This window comes from Oryza glaberrima, chromosome 7 (genome assembly GCF_000147395.1).
Source record: "Oryza glaberrima chromosome 7, OglaRS2, whole genome shotgun sequence".
In the NCBI taxonomy this organism is placed as follows: Eukaryota; Viridiplantae; Streptophyta; class Magnoliopsida; order Poales; family Poaceae; genus Oryza; species Oryza glaberrima.
The window spans coordinates 26,199,057-26,220,415 of record NC_068332.1 but is presented as its reverse complement, the minus strand read 5'-3'; the positions used below and the strand labels follow the sequence as shown (position 1 = coordinate 26,220,415).

At 41.4% G+C, this 21,359-nt stretch overlaps 1 protein-coding gene and 1 pseudogene across 2 annotated transcripts; both read left to right on the top strand.

Moving 5' to 3' along the window:
* Nucleotides 1-386: 386 nt before the first annotated feature.
* LOC127780668 (aldehyde dehydrogenase 22A1) lies at nt 387-19,478 on the top strand. Of its 2 annotated transcripts, none has more exons than XM_052307603.1 (14): nt 387-598; nt 13,809-13,852; nt 14,708-14,812; nt 15,063-15,190; nt 15,383-15,505; nt 16,124-16,277; nt 16,628-16,731; nt 16,821-16,899; nt 17,249-17,344; nt 17,471-17,608; nt 18,041-18,256; nt 18,333-18,524; nt 18,745-18,888; nt 18,975-19,478. In XM_052307603.1, the coding sequence occupies exons 1-14, from the start codon at nt 487-489 to the stop codon at nt 19,131-19,133; spliced, it is 1,794 nt and encodes a 597-aa protein (XP_052163563.1). In that variant the 5' UTR covers nt 387-486; the 3' UTR covers nt 19,134-19,478. The 2 variants fall into 2 exon arrangements, with proteins under 2 accessions (XP_052163563.1, XP_052163562.1); XM_052307602.1 differs by lacking the exon at nt 387-598 and adding an exon at nt 13,296-13,678.
* LOC127780667 (uncharacterized) lies at nt 8,452-10,366 on the top strand (annotated as a pseudogene).
* Nucleotides 19,479-21,359: the final 1,881 nt, after the last annotated feature.

Sequence of the window (21,359 nt, the reverse complement as noted above, 5' to 3'; positions counted from 1 at the left end):
CTGCCCGTGATATAAGTATACTCGAAGCTTTGCATCGATGCCGATGGTGGTGTTGTGCTGTGCATACACAGTGACCCTTTTTATATCTTCTGTCGGCAGTTTTGTAGTTTTAATCTGATCAGAACTATTCAGCAGCAGTAGTAGTAATAACATATCAAGAAGAAAGGTGCTGAGATTACTGGCAGAGGGAGCTTTGGCCATCTGGGTGAAGATGCAGTAGATCGATTCTTTTCTCCAACAGTCCTGGTGAATGTTAATCACACAATGAAAATTATGCAAGAAGAGGTAAGCCTGAAAGAATGCCTGACGTCTTTTTGAACTAATGCTATTAGTGTTATCAATGCTCTTTGCTTGTTTATAGGCATCTGGACCAATTCTGCCAATCATGAAGTTCAGTTCCGATGAAGAAGTTGTCAAACTTGCGAATGACTCCAAGTATGGTCTTGGTTGTGCTGCGACCTAGGGTTGGCGCTCCAGACTCCGGCCATGGCGTTGTGGTGGCCGCTCCTGGTGCTCGCCGCCGCCTACGCGCTCTGCCGCATCCTCCTCTTCCTCATCCCGCCCACCGTCCCCTCCATCGATGTCGACGCTTCCGACGGTACTTAGGTTTTACTGTTTTTATTTTTTTATTTTCCTCTGAGATTGCTCTGCTCATAGCTCATGGCTCATGGGGTTTATGTGGGATTTACTCTAATCGGATCGCACATTGCATCTAGTTTTCAAATATTGCGTTTCATTATTTGGGTTCAGTTCATGTGCCCATAGGTCTGAAGAAGAATACTAGTTGGTACTGTCTGGTGTACTATGGCTATCTTACTGTTAGTGGACAAATGTTTAAAGACTGTCTGCCTGGAATTTCCAGTTTTAGATTTTTAAGTCTAGCGACTTGTTCCAATGCTGTACCACGATGTTGCTATTTCCGTGAAAATTGAGATTGTGTTCTAGCAAATTCCAGGGCTGTGGTTATTAAATTTTGAGAAAGCAACAGGCAACAGTGCGTGCGGTCATCAAGTGTTAACCGTTGTTACATACTCCAACTTCAATTTGGTAAATTCCTATGCTCAAAATGGCCAGATGCAGTAAGATGATAACATGTAAATGAACTGCATGCTTGAACAGAGTGCTATTTGAATTCTTCGAATTGATGCTATGAGTCAACTCTGATTTGTGCTGATAGAGGTTTCAGATAAGCACTAGGCACTTTTTTTTTTCTAAGTTGTATTGATTAACTCCAGCTGAATAAGGCTCACAGTGGCATGTTATGACTTCTGAGAGCTAGCAGAGCCACATGGTTGCTTTGATATTACAGGCTTACAACACATTCAGTTTATGCTCCGTTGCAGATACCACCAAGGAAAGGGAAAAGAGCTCAGACTGACAAGGTCCAATGCTATGAGCCAGCTACTACGAAATACTTGGGATACTTCCCTGCATTGACGCCTGATGAGGTATATTGCTGGCTTGCTTTTGTTAGGTCCTTTAATTACAACATGTAGTGTAGGTTTAGTTGTCTGGGTCATTATCTTTTGGATTATTAACTGAGATCTGGTTCGTCATTCATAATTGATTTTGATTTTCTGAAGTAGTGATCAATGAACAAATAAATCTTGTATTTTTTGTTACTACAGACTTCATTAGTGTGAGATCCTACCTTGTTTTGGTTTTCTTTAATTCTTTGACTAATCAGGTTAAGGAGCATGTTGCGCAAGCCAGGAAAGCACAAAAGATATGGGCAAAAATCAGCTCCAAGCAAAGATGCCAGTTTCTTGGAATCCTTCTAAAATATATACTTGAACATCAGGATCTGATATGCGAGTAAGGGCATAATTCAAAATGGCATCTTATCTTTAAATTAGTCTAGATGCTGTTGGTTGTGCTTTCTATTTTCATTATCTTCAATCTGTTCATGAAGGCCTGATCAATTTCTTCTTTTATTCCACCTGATAACATTTTCCAGCACATGGAATATCTGAGGGTAACTACATTTTGTGCTGTGCAGGATATCATCCCGGGACACTGGAAAGACTATGGTTGATGCTTCACTAGGTGAGATAATGACCACCTGTGAGAAGTCACCTGGCTTTTGGATGAGGGTGAGAAGTGGTTAAAACCTGAATACAGGTTAGACTCTTAGAAACATTCCAATTTGAAAGACAGAGTAAATTAGGGCCTTGTATACTGTGTCAATGATTATATTAACTTTTCTATGTTAGCTTACTTTTGTTTTCACCACTTTGTCTTTACGATTTGCAATGGGATGTGATTATATGGGACTGTTTGGTAGCTCAACAGGTGTGAGCATTGGAAATATACTGCAAATGAACTCTGGTCTTGAATACAAAATGAACTACCTATTAAAAGTTTAAAACCTCAAAATAGTCGGGAATGCTACAGACATTTACACACACGACCCATGCCTTTTATATCTGATTTTTTTCCACTATGCCTTCCATGTCTGAATTTTGAAACAAGGAATATCGAAATCTCTCTTATTTAAGGGAACAGCAAGTGATTTCATTATTACAACCAGAGGATTGATCCTCCTATGCCTTTCATCTTTGATTTCTCTTTTAATTAGTGATTGATCAACAAACCACATAACGTTCATGATCGATTTTATAATATGCTGAGAAAATTATCATTCATGCTAATCTCCAGAAAAGGTCAATCTTGAGATGCTATCGATATGATCATTGATCTTTGTGTGCTATTCCATGCATATAAACACTGGATTGTCACCCTCATGCACTCTATATCCTCCTGAAACAGGTCAAAGGGAAAACAATTGCTGCCAGGAGAAGTGCAGTAAAGACAATAATATTCCCAGCAGCGAATAAAAGGGATTTCGATGAGCTTGCTCCCAATGTGCAATGAAATATTTGATGTAGCTTTCCATTGTGATACTGAGACAGAAACAAGCTAGCGAAGTGTTAAGATTTTTCAAAGGCGTGGGCAGACAGAATCGCCAGGGATGATTGCAGTTACATCATTATTTGCAACACTTAGCGAAACTTAAATTATGACTTAATTTTTTGTACGCCCCATGTAACAATAAATTTTGAGAAAAATTTTGGCAAGAATGTTGCAGCAAAGATGGTTCGGCAAGTATCACAAAGGAAATATCTACTCCATCCGTCCGTTTCATATTATAAGTCGTTTGTCTAGTTAAACTTTATTAAGTTTGACCAAGTTTATAGAAAAGTTTAACAATATTTAAAATATTAAATTAGTTTCATTAAATTCAACATTGAATATATTTTAATAATATATGTTTGTTTTGTGTTGAAAATACTAATATATTTTTATTATAAATTTAGTCAAAATTAATGCCTTTATGTTAATATTTCCTTTTTATAAATATATATGGTTTGCTGCGCTTGATGCGTCTTTCAATAAGAGGGAGGGCTCGTCGTTCGCGTGGGTTAGGTCATTGATGGGCCATTTTTGTCGAACAATAAAGAAGGGATTGTGTCTGCGGGGAGGGGGAGAGTGGAGAGTGCAACCCGAGACCGAGAGAGAGACAGAGGGTGGAAGCTTTGGCGGCAAGCCGATACTAATGGTGATCTTTGTCCATTCCTAACTCATTTCTTTTTCTTTTTCTTTCGGGTTTCGGTTGATTTCTTCTTCTCTTCTTCAAATTTACTGGTGAGGACTGAGGAGGAAGGCGACAAACACAGATACTCGTGGTGATCTCTCTGCCTTACTCGCTCCTCCTCCTCCTCCCCTTCTTCTTCTTGTTGTTGTTCTTCTTCTTCTTCTTATTCTTCTTCTTGTTCTTGTTGTTCTTCTTCTTGCTGTTGTGTTCGTGTTCTTCTTGTTCTTGATCGACAGTGTGAGTGAGTCTGTTCTTCATCTCGTTGTTCTTGATCGACAGTGTGAGTGAGTCTGTTCTTCATCTCGTATACATGCCTCTCTGATTTTGGATTTTGTTGTTTATTGGGAGGAGTAGAGAGGCATGAGCATCGAGAACCATGGTGATCTCTGCCCCCCTCTTCCCGTTCTAAGCTGTTTCCATGTCTCTATTCTCTTTCTTCTCGAGCGGGTAAAGCTTGTGTAATCTCTTCTTCTTCGTCTTGGCGAGTGTTGCTTTTGGTGAGGAGGGCGACGAACACCAATAGCCATGGTGATATCTGTCCCTTCCCTCGCTCCCGGCTCCCCCTTCTCATTTCTGTTGTTGAGTTTGCTGCTGAATTCTACTTGTTCTTCTTCTCTTTACTTGATTACTTCTTTTTCCATGGTGAATATATGTTGCTTTTGGTGAGAAGGAGGAGGGCGACGAACAACGATAGCTATGATGATCTCTGTCCCTTCATCCCTCCTAGTCCTCTCCTTCTCTTTTCTTTTCTTTTCTTTTGAGTTGCTGTTGAACGGAGGGGCGACGAGCTCCCCACTTCCTTCCTCTTCCTCTTATTCGTTTAACATTTTCTGAAACTAATGTGTATGCTCCTTCTTGTTTTTTCTTCTTCATCATCTTTCTCTTCTTCTCGATCGAGTAGTAGAGTGAGTGCGTCTGTCTTCTTGATCTCGTACACATGCTGCTTACGCTTTGATTTGATTTTGGGTCTTGTTCTTTATTAGAGGACTATGGAGGCAAGAGCATTGAGAACCATGGTGATTTCTGTCCCCTCTTTCCGTTCTAAACTGTTTCTAAGCTTCGCTTTGTTTTTTTCTTTTTCCATGGTGTTTTTTTAGGAGGAAGGGGACGAGCAACCACAGCAATGGTGATCTCTGTTTCGTCCCTTCACTCACGTTTCAACCTCTGTTTTCGTCCCTCTTCTTGGGAGTTGGGATCGAACTCTGCTGCTTCCTATTTCTCATATCTCCTCATCCATCGTCTAAATTTTCCACGTTTTCTTTTGATGTTGCTCCAAACAAGTTTGGAGGAACCATGGTGATCTCCGTCCCTTTTTTTTTTCATGTTAAGTTCTTTTTTTCGTGAAAAGAAAATCCCTGTTAGTGTGTCTTTATTTGACGTTAATGTATTTGATCAATTTTCTTGTGAAACATCCCTCCCCTCCTTCGCTGGTTTCGGTTTTGACTTAAGATGCGGCCGCATGTATTTTGCTGTCAGTAAAATCTCAAAATTGCCTTGGATTTAATTCTCGTACAAGATCGTAGGTGTTGAACGTTTTTATTGTAGTGTCGGGTTCTATTCCTAAGGAATGTTTGTTTGTTTCAAATAACATTAGGTTTGATTATATATGTTGAATGTTTTGAACATCCAGTGTTCGTGGCAACGACGTGAAGTTAGCAAATGACGGGAAGTTAGCAAATGCAAGCATGCTAATTAAGCTAATTATAGTGGCAACATGGCCGACCAATCGGAAGACGACACATCATCAAAGTGCTATAGTGCCATGCAACAAGTCCTGTTCATTCTTGTCCTTCTCAACGGGGTGTTAGCTGTGATTAAATCTAGCTATTACACGCGCTGATTATCTCCAACAATTCCCTGATTCTTCTCTAATCTAATCTCGACGCAATTGCTGTGACGTTAAGTCGTTCGAGCTACGCAACTCCATGCATGTCTTCACCAACAATCTACATCGACACGTTGTTTAAGACCGATGAGGCTAGACGACGGAGGGCAGGCGAAGCCAATACGAAGGCCACGCTACCAACATCGGCGCACGGACCGACGAGGCTGTGGATCGCTGCCGGCACTCACACACACACATCTGCATCATCATCATCACAACCATGCATGGAGAACGCGAAGCGAAGACGACGAGACGACCACGAGTAGCTTAATCGGAGGTTCTCTTGCAGGCCTAGACTTGCAGAGGTAATTAACTGGGAGCTTCTCGAGGCCCCAGGAACCAGGAGACCGCATCACACAAGTCAGATCTGTCCAATGACAGATTATGAAGAGCGCATACATATATATTGGGAATTTGTATTTATGATCTTTTAAGATTAATAAAGAGCATGTTCCCTATGTTTTGTTTACATTGTGTATTTAGGTACACTGGCACGCCCGCACATATATGTATATCTAAACAAACGAGATCTTAGACGTTATTTTCCACCCTAAACAGCATATATGTTTTCTCATTACATTATTCAAATATATTAAAACGACAATATAATTTTAAATTTTACAATAACTTTATAAAAATACTAATGTGTAATATTTATATTATTAATGTGTAATATTCATATTATATTTTATATACATGTTAAATTTTGATATTAAATTTACAAATAACTAAAATTTGATATTAAAAATAATTAATAACTAACATGTATATTTGCAATATTCATATTATTAATTCCTATATGGACTCTAGACTCGTCTTTTAATATTTCTTTTAAAATTCCGAATTTTCTGTAAATTGTATTTCTATATAGACTCTATGCTCTTCTTCCAATATTATTTATTTTTATTTCTGAATTTTTATTATTTCTAATTGTATTTATATGTGGACTCTAAATTCATCTTTCAATATTCTTTAATTTTTAATTTTGAATTTCAGTTACTTCTAAATCGTATTCCTATATTGACTTTAAACTCTTCTTTACATCTTTTTCTTAATTTCGAATTTCAGTTATTTGTAAATTGTACTTTTATACGGACTCTAAACTCTACTTTTAATTTTATTATGTTTATTCCAATTTTTTGTTAGTTTTAAATTCCTATATGGACTCTATACTCTACTTCTAATGTTCCTTATTTTTTAATTCCGAATTTCTATTTTTTTTTCTTAATTGTATTTCTATATGGACTCTATACTCTACTTCTAATATTCCTTATTTTTAATTCCGAATTTCTATTATTTCCTAATTGTATTTCTATATGGACTCTATACTCTACTTCTAATACTCCTTATTTTTAATTCCGAATTTCAGTTATTTTCTAATTGTATTTCTATATGGACTCTATACTCTACCTCTAATACTCCTTATTTTTAATTCCGAATTTTAGTTATTTTCTAATTGTATTTCTATATGGACTCTAGTCTCCTCTTCTAATATTCCTTATTTTTAATTCTGAATTTCAGTTATTTCCTAATTGTATTTCTATATGGACTCTAGTCTCCTCTTCTAATATTCCTTATTTTTTAATTCCGAATTTCAAACTATTTCTAAATTGTATTTCTATATGGACTCTAGTTTCCTCTTCTAATATTCATTATTTTTTCCGAATTTTAGCTATTTCTAAATTGTATTTCTATATGGACTCTGCTTTTTCTTTTTCTCCGATTAATGTGAGAATTTCTAGACCATGAGAGCGAACGTGGAGGCTAATTTTTCTATTCCTTTAATAATATAATAGATAGATAGATAGATTAGAGATGCCTTATATATGCTATTTCAGTTTTTGAAACTCAGTACAAGTCTACAAGATTAGGGACCACAAATGAACTTTTTCCTGCCAGGAATAATGTATTGTGCTGGGCTGGAACTATTTTTGGCCCAAATAGCACTTGCCTTTCCCAAATCGCTCCGACTCGGACTAAGTCGATCTACCTCTACTTGTATATATACCGTCACCGCGGCAGGCGACTCGAATCGAATCGATCAGGCCGAGGGGAGGAGCTTCGATTTGATGACTCGATCGCCACGCATCGCTTGCGCTGTTATATGTAAAGTATGTATCGGTTAATCCATTCTTCGTTATTTATATATAAATAGAAAAAAATATCCGTGTGTTGCAACGGATAAAGTTTATTTTAATTTATATGGTTTGGTTAAGATGAAATTCATTGTAGCAGTTTGCTTAGATATATATATTTTTTAGTAAGGGCCTGTTCACTTTGGTGCCATTTTCAACCTTACCAAATTTTGATAAAGTTGCCAAAAAAGTGGCTACATTTAGTTTGCTGTCAAATTTTGGTAATTACATAAGAAATCCTACCAAAATTTTGGCATTGTCAAAATTCGGTAAGGTTTTTTTTTGCATCAAAGTGAACAGGCCCTAAATCATGAGCTGTAGGGCCTGTTCACTTTGATGCCAAAAAACTTTGATGCCAAAATTTTGGCAAGTTACCAAAATTTGGTAGCAAACTAAATGTAGCTACTTTTTTTTTTGTAACTTTACCAAAATTTGGTAAGGTTGAAAATAGCATCAAAGTGAACAGGACCGTAGTTAGGACTTCGATCGTCTCAAGTTAGCATGTGAGCTTTTTTAAATAGATTTCTTATATGATTTTTTCTGTATTACCAAAAGCGAACGAACTTAAATCCGACTCAAATACGGATATGTATTTCCAAAAGCAAACGAATTGAAAAAACGACTCATACACAAATGACGTATCAAAATACTGGCAAAAACATCTTTAATTTTTATAATAGTAAAAATAGAGATAGAGATATGTATTTTATACGTATAGATTATATTATTATTCAGTTTTGACTTAGCAACGATCGATGACTGTAGATCGATTGATACAGCAAGCAAATTAAGACGGCAAATAATCCATTGTCATGCTGCCTGCTGTTGAACTTGAGATGGAATCGTCGTCAAAACCACTCCTCGTCTTCAAGTTTGCCGAGGGCAATGACAACGAGCCACCCACGCTCATGGACCCTTTTTCTCAACACAACAGCAATACCAACAACCCATCGGCATGGCGGCACCAAATGCTGGAGCTCAAGGGTAAACAATGCTTGGCTTGCTTGCAAGGCCAATGGCTCTTGATGTTGGACGCCGCCTCCTCCAACCACTGCTTCCTCGTCTCTCCTCTTGACGACATGACCATTATTTCTCTGCCCCCACTGGACACGCCATTGGAGCCTCTTCGCAGGTGTGCCATCTCCTCGTCCCCGCTCTCGCCCGACTGCACCATTGTCTTCTCCACCTTCATGGACACCTATCTCGCCTACACCCGGCCCGGCGAGGACGACTGGTGGCAGCTCGACACCGATGACGACGACGACGACGAACTCCTACTCATGGGCGACATCGTCAGTTGCCAAGGTAAAATGTACGTGCCCACCGATATGAGCTCCATCGCCATGCTCGACGTCTCCTCCTACCCTCCCCACATCGAGCGGAGAGGCATTCCAGAGCCCAGCTGCATCCACTCCATGGCCAACGCAATGTTGGTAGAATCACAAGGCGAGGTGTTCCTGCTGCGCCACTACGGCTACGGCGCCCGCGACTCGGAGCTCCTCGACATTGACCTGCATCGCCTCGTCCACGCCACCGACGACGGCGGCGACTACGTGTGGCGCAAGGTGGACACCATCGGCGACAGGGCCATCTTTGTCGCTGACAACTGCGTCGTCATGTCCGACGCCACCAAGGCAGGGATACGCCCCGACTGCGTCTACCTCCTCCACCAACGATGCCGCCATGGTGTTCGCCTCTACACTATCCGCCTGGATGATCGGACTACCACCTTCACCCTGCTGCCCGATCTCACCTCCAACGATTCAATCTACTGGCTCCTTCCTGCACCAATTAGCTCCATCGTCGACGACACAACTAACATTATTCAGGCGCCATTGTACATTCAAGCAGCAAAATCGATCAGGAAAATGGCGATGGTATCTCTGTCGTCGACATCGCCTCCGAACAAGCATCACCATGCTGGTGTGGTCTTCCTACTGACATGGTAGAGGAGATCGTGTCAAAGATATCGACTACTTCCATCTGCGACAAGTCTGCAAGGGATGGAGCTCCATCGTGAAGCCCATCCATTACGCGCAGAGATACTCGACGTACCCGATGCTCATGAGCATCTGCTCCACTTCTACCGGCGTCTACAAGCTGTTCGACCCAATCGTCGAGCAGGAGTACACCATGAAGAACAACCGTGCAGGCCTGGTTCAGTCCCAGGATCACTTCCAGATGCTGCTCTTCTCCTCGAGACACGACGGATGGGTGCTTGCGACGAGAGGCGACAAGTACATGTACGCGACGAACCCGTTCACCGGAGAAATGTTCGAGTTCCCGGAGGCGACGTTCCCCGCCGGCAACCAGTTCGACGGCATATGCTTGTCTGCGGCGCCGACGTCTCCTGACTGCATCGCGTTCTCCGTCGAGAAAGACCGGAATCCGACGGGGCGAAACCGCAGCGTCTACGTCACGCTGTGGCGCGGGAGACGAGCAGTGGACGATGCAGCGAATCGACGATCACACCCCGTTCCGGACGGCGTACTGCAACCCGGTGTTCTACGACGGCGAGTTCTACTGCTTGGGGACCCGTGGTGGCCTCGCCGTCTTCAACCCCAACAACACGACATGGAGAGTTCTTGACAAGCCGGAGGCGCCTGTACTTGTGGATGGCAATAATTTTGGTGATGATCCGATGCCAGGTGACATGTACTGCCATCTGCTGGAGTTCATGGGCGACCTGATCGCCGTTTTCAGGCCGCACAGCGATGGGGCGATCAGCGTGTTCAGGCTCAACAGGTGTGAGATGGCATGGACCACCAAATTGGAGAGGTTGGATGGTGCCGTCTTGTTCGTTGATAACTGGAACGCGATCATGATGCCGGCGCCGCGGGACATTGCCTGTAACAGGATATATTTGCCAAAGTTTGGAGGATGCAACGACGCCGGAGACGCCAACCGGAGCGCTTTCTATGATTTTGAGGCACGCAAGTATTATCCAAGCTATCACGGTGTCACGGATAGGATGAACTCAATTTGGGTCAATCCAAATCTGTAATCTGACACAACATTATTATAGTGAGATCTGTGAAAGCTCTCTATTATAGTATAATAATGATGATAACTGATTTTAATTAGTTTTCATAAAGAGAGACGCATTGATCTGCACAACAGAATATGCAAATGCATGCATGCTATCTACCACTTTCAGTTTCGGTGAAGTTTTCGATCAGATAAGCGGGGATGCAGGTTCTGTTGTATGATTGTACTTCGATCAGATAACAATAATCGCTGATTTCCCCTTTTTCTCTTCTTTTGTTGTATCATGTGGAACCAAAAACCACATATCTGCTTATCTTGTTATGGTCTTATGAATGTTTTTTCAGTTCATTTTGTTTGAAAACACTGCCGTGACTGTGCTGATTGGTAATACATGCAAAACTATACATGGACATGAGGAGTTAATTTCCTCAGTCTCAAATTACTGGCTGTTTTAGTTTTTTTTTTTAAGTCAAACATTAAATTCATACTTATATGATTTACGTTTTAATAGATCTACCATGAGAAACATATTGTTCAACAACACGGATTTTTAGAAATCAATAGTTAAAGATAAAATTTTTTGAATTAAAACAAAGTTACAATAGCATGTACTTTAAAGGATTAATTGTATTCATACCATCATATTTTTTCCTGTTTTAATTTGGAAAATCCTATTACAATTCACTAACTCAAATGATACCATTATAAATCTGTTGATACCGGAGACATTATTCTTTTTTACCAAATTGCCTCCACTCATCTTCGTCTCGCATCTCTTGATCTGGTTCCTAAGCATTGGCAGCTGCAAACCTGCCTCAGCGAATCGCCACCACTGCTTACCGGTTCGTCTTCCCTTCCCACCTCTGTTCCTCCCTCGCGTATACCATTGTGTGGCGCCTTAGACCACGTATAGTAGCCTCAGCTAGCGACCCCGACTGTCTAAGATGGTGACAATCAACAGCGACCAACAGCCGGGTTGTGGCGTTTGGCTCGTTTTCAGAGGAAAGCCGTTTGTGGTGGATGCAGCTCCACTTGTTGTCTCTGCTACACAAACATCTACTTCTCACCATACCCATGTGCATGTGGATTTAGTGTGCCTCCGTCGTGAAGGTAGAAGGACCGTGCGCCAGACCTGTCCTTCTCTCCTATGGCTACAGTTGTCAAGCCCGCCCATGTCCCGTCCCTCTCCACCGCCACGGGGGTATCCAAGTGCCATGGCAAAGTCGACCTCGGGGCATCGCCTCCTCCTTAGTCCTCCCGTCGGTCCGCAGTGCTCATGGACGGTTCTGTTGGAGGGGCTTCGTGATTTGGATGTCCACCGCCACTAGAATAGTAGAGAGGGGGATGGAGGAAGAGATGGCCAAGATGGTTAATTTTTGAGTAAATTTCATCTTGGACCCCTTTTTATTATTCTAGTTGCATAATGCACCAGGGGTTTACCAATCTTTTCACTTAACACCATCTAACCTTACCAAAATCAAAATGTAGCAGTTTGGACCAGGGACAGTGGGTTAGTACTGCTTGAGTTGCTATCATCATGAATGGCGTTTAGGCCATCGATGGGAGGAGGATGTGGTGAGCACAAGGGGATAAGTGCTTGATTAACGCCAATAGCTCCTAGTCCTATCCGAGGAGAGTTTAGCAGCAACATACAGCTGATTCGCACTGCGACGCATGCACTTCTCTGTTCAGCCGATGGTAGGTTAGCTCTAGGCCATGAGGGCCATTTTGGCTTGCTAGATCACGTCCCTCGCAGCTACCGTGTTGTTGAGATGCACTACGCTAGCCGTCGACGAGGACGAGGCCAGCGAGCTCATGGCGGATCAGCGACAACAGCGAGGCGAGGCAAGGGAATCGATTCAAATAGCAATTGGAGTAGTAATTTGTTGGTGCTTACATCAGGGATGGAGGCAACACAAATTCATGGTTTGAGTTGTTCTAATTTTGATGCTGTTGCATCAATTTTTGTCGCTTCAGTGAACGGAAGCCATGCATGTTTCATCGCCCATTTGGTTGTAGGTGTAGCTTGGGGTTGGCCGGTTGGGATTGTGGAGCATGGCTTGTTCGGTAACCACCGCCGCTGCCAACGCTTGTTCGGATGTGCACGTTGGTGCTGGGTTGTCGCCTGTTGGACTCCGAGAAGATGAGCGGCTGGCCGGCTGTGGTCCAGGATGAAACAAATGGCTATATTAAGTGGTCCAAGGTGAAAAACTCAGCTAAAACCTAGCCCAAGCTGCAACATGGGTAAAAATACATGGCCCAAAATGAAATTTACTCTTAATTTTTTTTGTTAGAAAATACGTCGAAGGGTTAAATAGTGGCACAAAATTATAATGACATCGTTTCAATTATATTAGTTAAAATGATTTTTTAAAAAATGATATAAATTATTTTTTTAAGATAATAGAAATGTATTACATCTCCGCTCCGGTCTCTGCCCATGGCACATAGCCAAAAAGTCTCAGAAGTAGAATTTGCGTGATAGGACAAACTCTCAACTTCTGCCGATAATATGATCTAACGTTTCCAAAATCAAATAAATGATATAAATTATATTAGCACGAATTCGATTAATCCTAAATTTAAAGCGGATGAGGGAGTAGATAACTAGATATACGATCGAATGAATTTTCTGTGAATGTGGGGCAGTAGTCCAGTATAATATACGGCGGAGGACACGAGACGAGATGAGAGGAGTCGAAATGTGAGTTGCAACTTGCAAGTAGCAACTGAACTGAGAGAGAAGCATCTCGCCACGGTCGCGCTGCACTCCACGAATAAAGCCACAGCACGCCCCCCGATCCGATCGATCCCCCTTGGATTTTTTTTTCCATTTCGATTTTGATTTTGATTTGTTGTTCCTCAACCTCAACTCGCTCCCTTGCTGCTGCTGCTGCTGCTGCTGCTCCGAGTCCGAGCCACGCGCGCGCGGCGACCTAGGGTTGGCGCCCCAGTCTCCGGCCATGGCGTTGTGGTGGCCGCTCCTGGTGCTCGCCGCCGCCTACGCGCTCTGCCGCATCCTCCTCTTCCTCATCCCGCCCACCGTCCCCTCCATCGATGTCGACGCTTCCGACGGTACTTAGGTTTTACTGTTTTTATTTTTTATTTCCCTCTGAGATTGCTCTGCTCATAGCTCATGGCTCATGGGGTTTATGTGGGATTTACTCTAATGGTATCGGATCGGATCGGGTTCTATTGTATGCAGTGCTCGAAGACGCCAACCAGAACAAGGAGGATAGCTACATCTACGTAAGTTTAACTACTTACTAATCCCCTTTCCCCTTTCCTTCCACTTCTATACTGCCCTGGGATGATTCACTACTTCATATGCATCTGCACTCTGCTTCTTTTGTCTATTCACCCTCGGTCTCCACTTACTTGGCTTTGATGCGCAAACCGGCCCATTCTGCTGCCATTGCTTGTTTCGGCTTCTTCCACATAGATTTCCAATGACATAGGATCGCACATTGCGTCTAGCTTTCAGGTATTGCGTTTCACTATTTCGGTTCAGTTCAGGTGCTCATAGGTCTGAAGAGTTGGTACTGTCTGGTGTACTATGGCTATCTTACTGTTAGTGGACAAATGTTTAAAGACTGTCTGCCTGGAATTTCCAGTTTTAGATTTTTAAGTCTAGCGACTTGTTCCAATGCTGTACCACAATCTTGCTATTTCTGTGAAAATTGAAATTATGTTCAAGCAAATTCCAGGGGCGTGGTTATTAAATTTTTGAGAAAGCAACAGGCAACAGTGTGTGCGGTCATCAAGTGTTAAACGTTGTTACATACTCCAACTTCAATTTGGTAAATTCCCATGCTCAAAATGGCCAGATGCAGTAAGATGATAACATGTAAATGAACTGCATTCTTGAACAGAGTGCTATTTGAATTCTTCGAATTGATGCTATGGTCAACTCTGATTTGTGCTGATAGAGGTTTCAGATAAGCACTAGGCACCTTTTCTTTTTTTTTTTTAAAAAAAAGTTGCATTGATTCACTCCAGCTGAATAAGGCTCACAGTGGCATGTGATTTATGAGAGCTAGCAGAGCCACATGGTTGCTTTGATATTACAGGCTTACAACACATTCAGTTTATGTTCTGTTGCAGATACCACCAAGGAAGGGGAAAGGAGCTCAGACTGACAAGGTCCAATGCTATGAGCCAGCAACTATGAAATACTTGGGATACTTCCCTGCATTGACGCCTGATGAGGTATATTGCTGGCTTGCTTTTGTTAGGTCCTTTAAATACAACATATAATGTAGGGTTTAGTTGTCTGGGTCATTATCTTTTGGATTATTAACTGAGATCTAGTTCGTCGTTCATAATCGATTTTGATTTTCTGAAGTAGTGATCAAGGAACAAATAAATTTTGTATCTTTTTGTTACTGCAGTTTCTTGTAACTTCATTAGCGTGACATCCTACTTTGTTTTGGTTGCCTTTAATTCTTTGACTAATCAGGTTAAGGAGCATGTTGCGCAAGCCAGGAAAGCACAAAAGATATGGGCAAAAAGCAGCTTCAAGCAAAGACGCCAGTTTCTTCGAATCCTTCTAAAATATATACTTGAACATCAGGATCTGATATGCGAGTAAGGACATAATTCAAAATGGCATCTTATCTTTAAATTAGTCTAGACGCTGTTGGTTGTGCTTTCTATTTTCATTATCTTGCATCTGTTCATGAAGGCCTGATCAATTTCTTCTTTTATTGCACCTTTGCACCTGATAACATTTTCCAGAACATGGAATATCTGAGGGTAACTACATTTTGTGCTGTGCAGGATATCATCCCGGGACACTGGAAAGACTATGGTTGATGCTTCATTAGGTGAGATAATGACCACCTGTGAGAAGATTACCTGGCTTTTGGATGAGGGTGAGAAGTGGTTAAAACCTGAATACAGGTTAGACTCTTAGAAACATTCCTATTTGAAAGACAGAGTAACTTAGGGCCTTGTATATTGTGTCAATGATTATATTAACTTTTCTATGTTAGCTTACTTTTGTTTTCACCACTTTGTCTTTACGATGTGCAATAGGATGTGATTATATGGGACCGTCTGGTAGCTCAACAGGTGTGAGCATTGGAAATACACAGCAAATGAACTCTGGTCTTGAATACAAAATGAACTACCTATTAAAAGTTTAAAACCTCAAAATAGTTGGGAATTCTACAGACATTGACTCACAACTTATGTTAGTTCTTTCACAGGAAAGATAAGCCTTTTCATTTATGCATGCAGCCACACATTAATATTCTGTAACATAGGAAGTTAGCAATTAGGTACTGTGGCACCATTGCTGAAGTCTTCCTTTCTTTACACCTGAGGTGATACCTTAGCGTGTTTGGATGATGGATGGTACTCAAGGAATTTTAGAATTTTGGTTTGGATCCAAGTCCCCATATCCTCACAGACCCGAGCTTGTTTTCTCCCAACAAACTCGTGCTTTCTTCAATTATTACCTTATCCTAATTAAATACAAGCATTCCCCTACTTGCTTTTAATTTTAGTTCTGCTCAGGTCTTGTGGGAGATCAATGCTTCACAAGAAAGCAAAAGTTGAGTTCTATCCACTTGGAGTTATTGGTGCGATTGTGTCTTGGAATTACCCCTTCCACAATGTATTCAATCCAATGCTGGCTGCAATATTCTCTGGTAATGCAGCAGTTATAAAGGTAAGCCATCAGATGTTGCTTTTTTGTACTCCCTTTGTTCATATACATATGACATTTAGAATTTGAATGGTCAAACGTCCTCAGCTTTGAACACTGATAGAGATATTCAGATTAACAGTTCTCATCTAAGAGATAGCATATTCACATAACCATACTGTACTAATTATATCATTAACATTTTTTTGCTATGCTAAGCGAAACATCTGCAACACTACTCTGCCATACGAATATTGTCTTTTGCTGCAAATAAGAACTACTTTTCATTTTAATCACCGGAATTCATTTTTTATCTAAGCTAAATACTATTCAACTCTATTTATATATTTGATCAGCAAGATGCCCTTTTATAGGTTTCAGAGCATGCAAGTTGGTCAGGCTGCTTTTATTTTCGTATCATACAAGCAGCTCTTGCAGCTGTTGGTGCACCAGATAATCTGGTGCATATAATAACTGGGTATGAATACTACTCTGCATTTCTTTAGCATTCAGGATAATTGCTTACCATGGCTTACTTGGTCTCTCTTTTTTTTGGCTTGTTTATAGTTTTGCGGAAACAGGTCAAGCTCTTGTATCTTCAGTCGACAAAATAATATTTGTTGGATCGCCTGGTGTTGGAAGGATGGTATAGCTTTCCTCTGAACTAGTGGTTTCTTAATCTCATGCTGCGGCCAATTTTTATACTGCTGTAGATGTGCTGAGAAGTGTTGTTTTGCTCACTTTGGGACACTAAATCAATTAATCATGTTCAGTTATGCATTTTATAGCTACAGATTCTGTTTCAGAACTGATGTGCTTCTATTTTGTATATGGAATCAACCTGTCTTCTAGCATATAACTTTTAACTAAAGCAAATTCAGGGAGCATTATAAAAATGTAGTCCTACTTGCTGTTTGAAGTTTATGTACTTGTTTGAAGTTCTTGTCCACGTTTACTGTCCTCTGTTCTAATGTTCTGTTTAATGCTTGCCACAGATCATGAACAGAGCATCGGATACATTAATACCTGTAACTCTTGAACTTGGTGGTAAAGATGCATTTATTGTATGTGAAGATGTAGACTTACCCAGTGTAAGTGTAATTTAGTGTTTCTTTGTCATGAAGAGCATGTTTTCTTCAACAATGTGCCATTTCTTTTGAGAAGCATATTTTCTGAACGAGCACTGCAACTAAACCATGGCACTTAATTACTTGAAGGTTGTTCAAGTTGCTGTGAGAGCTGCCCTGCAATCTAGCGGACAAAACTGTGCTGGTGCTGAAAGATTTTATGTTCACAAGGATATCTATTCAACATTTGTTTCCCAAGTGGTGAAGATAATCAAATCTATATCTGTCGTAAGTACACAAAATTGTACTCTTAAGTCGGTACTGACATGCAATTTGTATTGCCTTTCTTTTGATTTTGACCAAGATTACAGACCTGTGGCAAATCATATTCATGTATGTTCAAATTATTCCTGGATACTGTTACTGTGCTTCATCTTGCAAGTGCAAAATTGCAGATTAACAGCTAACCTGGCAGTGTTGTTTTGCATTTCTAACATTCTGTATAACTTCATATTGTATTCACACGGCTAAATCTTCTGAATCTTTTCAGTTTAGAGCTATCTGAAATATGTATATTAAGCTATTAGTTTCTTAAGGTGTCGTAACAACCTTATTTAAGTTTTCAGATATTAGTTTCCAACGTATTTTTAATTCATGCTGGTAATCTTGCCTCAGCGCTTATCTTTTGGTTTGCTCCATTGCTCTTTTGTCTTTTCCTAGGGTCCTCCATTATCTGGCAGATACGATATGGGTGCTATCTGTATGATAGAGCACTCTGAGAAACTTCAGAATCTTGTTAATGATGCTGTTGACAAAGGTGCTGAGATTGCTGGCAGAGGGAGCTTTGGCCATCTGGGTGAAGATGCAGTAGATCAATTCTTTCCTCCAACTGTCCTGGTGAATGTTAATCACACAATGAAAATTATGCAAGAAGAGGTAAGCCTGAAAGAATGCCTCACGTCTTTTTGAACTAACGCTATTAGTGTTGCCAATGCTCTTTGCTGGTTTACAGGCATTTGGACCTATTCTGCCAATCATGAAATTCAATTCCGATGAAGAAGTTGTCAAACTTGCCAATGACTCCAAGTACGGTCTTGGTTGTGCTGTCTTTTCTGGCAACCAGAAGCGTGCCATCAAAATAGCATCCCAGCTACACTGTGGTGTTGCGGCAATCAATGATTTTGCTTCAAGTTATATGTGTCAGGTAGGTAATTAGAAGTTTCTAGTTTGTGTTATATTCTTTGAAATAGTCAACAGAAAACACCAGTATGATAATCTCTAACCATGGAAAGATCTCTTGCAGCTCACATGCTTATCTTGTAGTAATGTTTGGCATTTCATTTATTGTATTACTGAAAGCATGTTTTTCTTCATTGCTCGGTGTTATCCTGCCTATATAAGTATGCTTCTCTTTCTTGGTGCAGTCTTTGCCATTCGGTGGTGTCAAAGATAGTGGATTTGGAAGATTTGCTGGTGTGGAAGGTTTGCGGGCTTGCTGCCTTGTCAAGGCAGTTGTAGAAGATAGATGGTGGCCATATGTTAAAACCATGATCCCAAAACCTATTCAGGTATGTTAATTCCCAGATAAGTAGTCTGAAAACAATTGTATGGCTTTACTACTTGTTCTGATACTCAGCTAATGATCTTTATTCAGTATCCTGTCTCCGAGAATGGATTTGAATTCCAAGAGTTGCTCGTTGAAACTCTCTACGGCCTTAGTGTGTGGGACAGATTGCGGTCACTTGTCAATCTGTTAAAGATGATTTCAGAGCAGAATAATTCTCCTGCTAACACCAGGAAGAAAAGCCGATGATCAGATACGGAAGAGTTTAGTTGAGACCTCTAGCGATTTGCTCTTATGATGTACCCATCGGTGATCGACCCTTTAGAAAGCTATCCCCACGCTGTGCATCGTGGGGATTAGGACAAGTGCCCGGTAGCATTTGTGCGGATGTAAAACGCCCTTTAGAATTAGCTTGTTGTTTGCTGAAGAGATGAGAGTGGAATTGGCAATGTAATTCTAGATTCTAAAAAACCTTGGAGGAATGTCATCGTCTTGTTTCAGCTGCAACCTGTAATTCTGATTTATGTCCTGTGTGAAACTGTGAACATCATCGGGTTTCAGTGGCATATGTCGATAAGATCTGCCCTAATATGACATGCTGGCCTGCAAGGAGGGTGTGCTGCAACAGGGCATCACCATGTGCTGAGATTAAATGCTGTGATCCTGTGCCTGACGCTTTGCTTTCGCACAATTATGTGACATGCAGGCAGCCTTTTTATCGTGTATGCCTTAATTTGTCGCAGCATTGTTGCTATCATCGATTGATTCGATTCATCCTTCCATTATTTGACGAGATATTTGCGTTCCGGCCGTCGGTGCAAGCGGAAGATGGAATGAACTGCCGCCTTTCAAGTGAGTTACTACTATATTTGGTTAGAAATAGAGAACGGAATTCATGTAGTAACATTTTAAATACTTGTATATATCACTCTATCAGTGATAAAAACTGTGGAGAAGGTTAAACATGCAGTTATATGACATGAAAGAGAGTCTAGCTGCATGCGCCTTGCAGAATGGTTTTCATCGAAATCCACAGTTTGTAATTTGCCCTGCAAATCAAAGTTTGGCACAGGCCAGAGCCTAGAAATGAAGCGAACGACTCATATCTGGCCGTGGCCGAGGCCGAGTTTAGTTCCAAACTTTTTCTTTAAACTTTCAACTATTCCATCACATCAAAACTTTACTACACACAAACTTTCAACTTTTTCATCGCATCGTTCCAATTTTAATATGAACTAAACACACTGGCTGTTATCATACAGGAGTATCAATGGTGAACAGTGGAGTGGAATCCTTGTCAACCCAAGCTGCAGAGTTGGCTCCAAAATTTATTGGCAGATCGAGCTAGTCCAATAAATACTAGTATTACTAGTTTGATGACTAGCAATAGTTCAGTACAGCTCAGCTGGAGACTATATTTGCATATAGTGATATTACTAATATTTTTGATGTGGAGTAGGGGTACAAAAGCCGTAATGAAATGAAATGAAAGTCGGTCCCAGCTGGAAGAACACATGACATGAATACAGTACAATTGCACATTCGTTGTGCATTCATATATGCGTATGAAATACGCTGCACGCATAGCTTTTCATTTTAGTAATTAGTTTCGCTCCTACGTACTAGTACATACGTACGTCCTCCCAGTCCATGTGTAGTGCTGACTCGATCACTTGACTGCATGGACCATACATAATACTACATGCATATGCAACCGCGGGCGCGCATGCAGTTGGTTGGTTAAAGATGTGCAGAGAGAAAATCCGGCTGCACAGTGCAGTCTACTCCAGCTGATGGAGAGCGCGTGGGCATAAATGCCACCGGTTCACAAACACCACCAACCCAATCCCGCCGCGCCGCGCGCATCTCGCCGGCCATCCATGGCCTCGCTCGCTAGCCGCACGTCAAATCGATGGTGTAATGTAACCTTCCTTTCTCCGATCCTATTCCTACCGCGTTATCCAGCTCCTCTCCTCATGCAGCAGCTGTCACGCACTACTAGTACTCACTGTGTCGGCCGGCCTCCTCATCCAAGCTAAGCCGCCACCGCCACCGCCATAGCCCACAGCTCGATCTCCTCTCCTCTCTGGAGTGTAGATTATTGATCGGCCAGGACGATAGGCAGGCATAGGCTCCCCAACTAACTTGCATTTACTCTACTCGACCTACACTGCACATGCATTGCGCACTAGCCTTCCTTCTTCTTCGTACGCTTCATATGATATGAGCAGCCTTCCCCTTCTTCCCTATATAAACCCACCTTCTACACGCTTGAACTTCAGATCATCACCCACTTGAGTGAGAGTGAGCGAGTGACGACTACTGGACGTCGGAAATATATATGGTAATGGGAATGGGTAGGCGAGCCGCGGCATTGGCCCTTGTGTCGTTGTTAGCTCTCGGAGTAGTGGCCGCCGAGGCGCGCCGCTTGGACAAGGACGGCTTAGGCGGCGGTGGCGGCTTTGGTGGAGGTGG

Coding starts and splice junctions, on each gene's coding strand:
- LOC127780668 (XM_052307603.1), top strand. CDS start 487: ATGGCGTTGTGGTGGCCGCTCCTGGTGCTCGCCGCCGCCTACGCGCTC. Junction 18,525..18,744: donor CTTCAAGTTATATGTGTCAG/GTAGGTAATTAG, acceptor TTCTTGGTGCAG/TCTTTGCCATTCGGTGGTGT. Junction 18,889..18,974: donor TGATCCCAAAACCTATTCAG/GTATGTTAATTC, acceptor ATCTTTATTCAG/TATCCTGTCTCCGAGAATGG.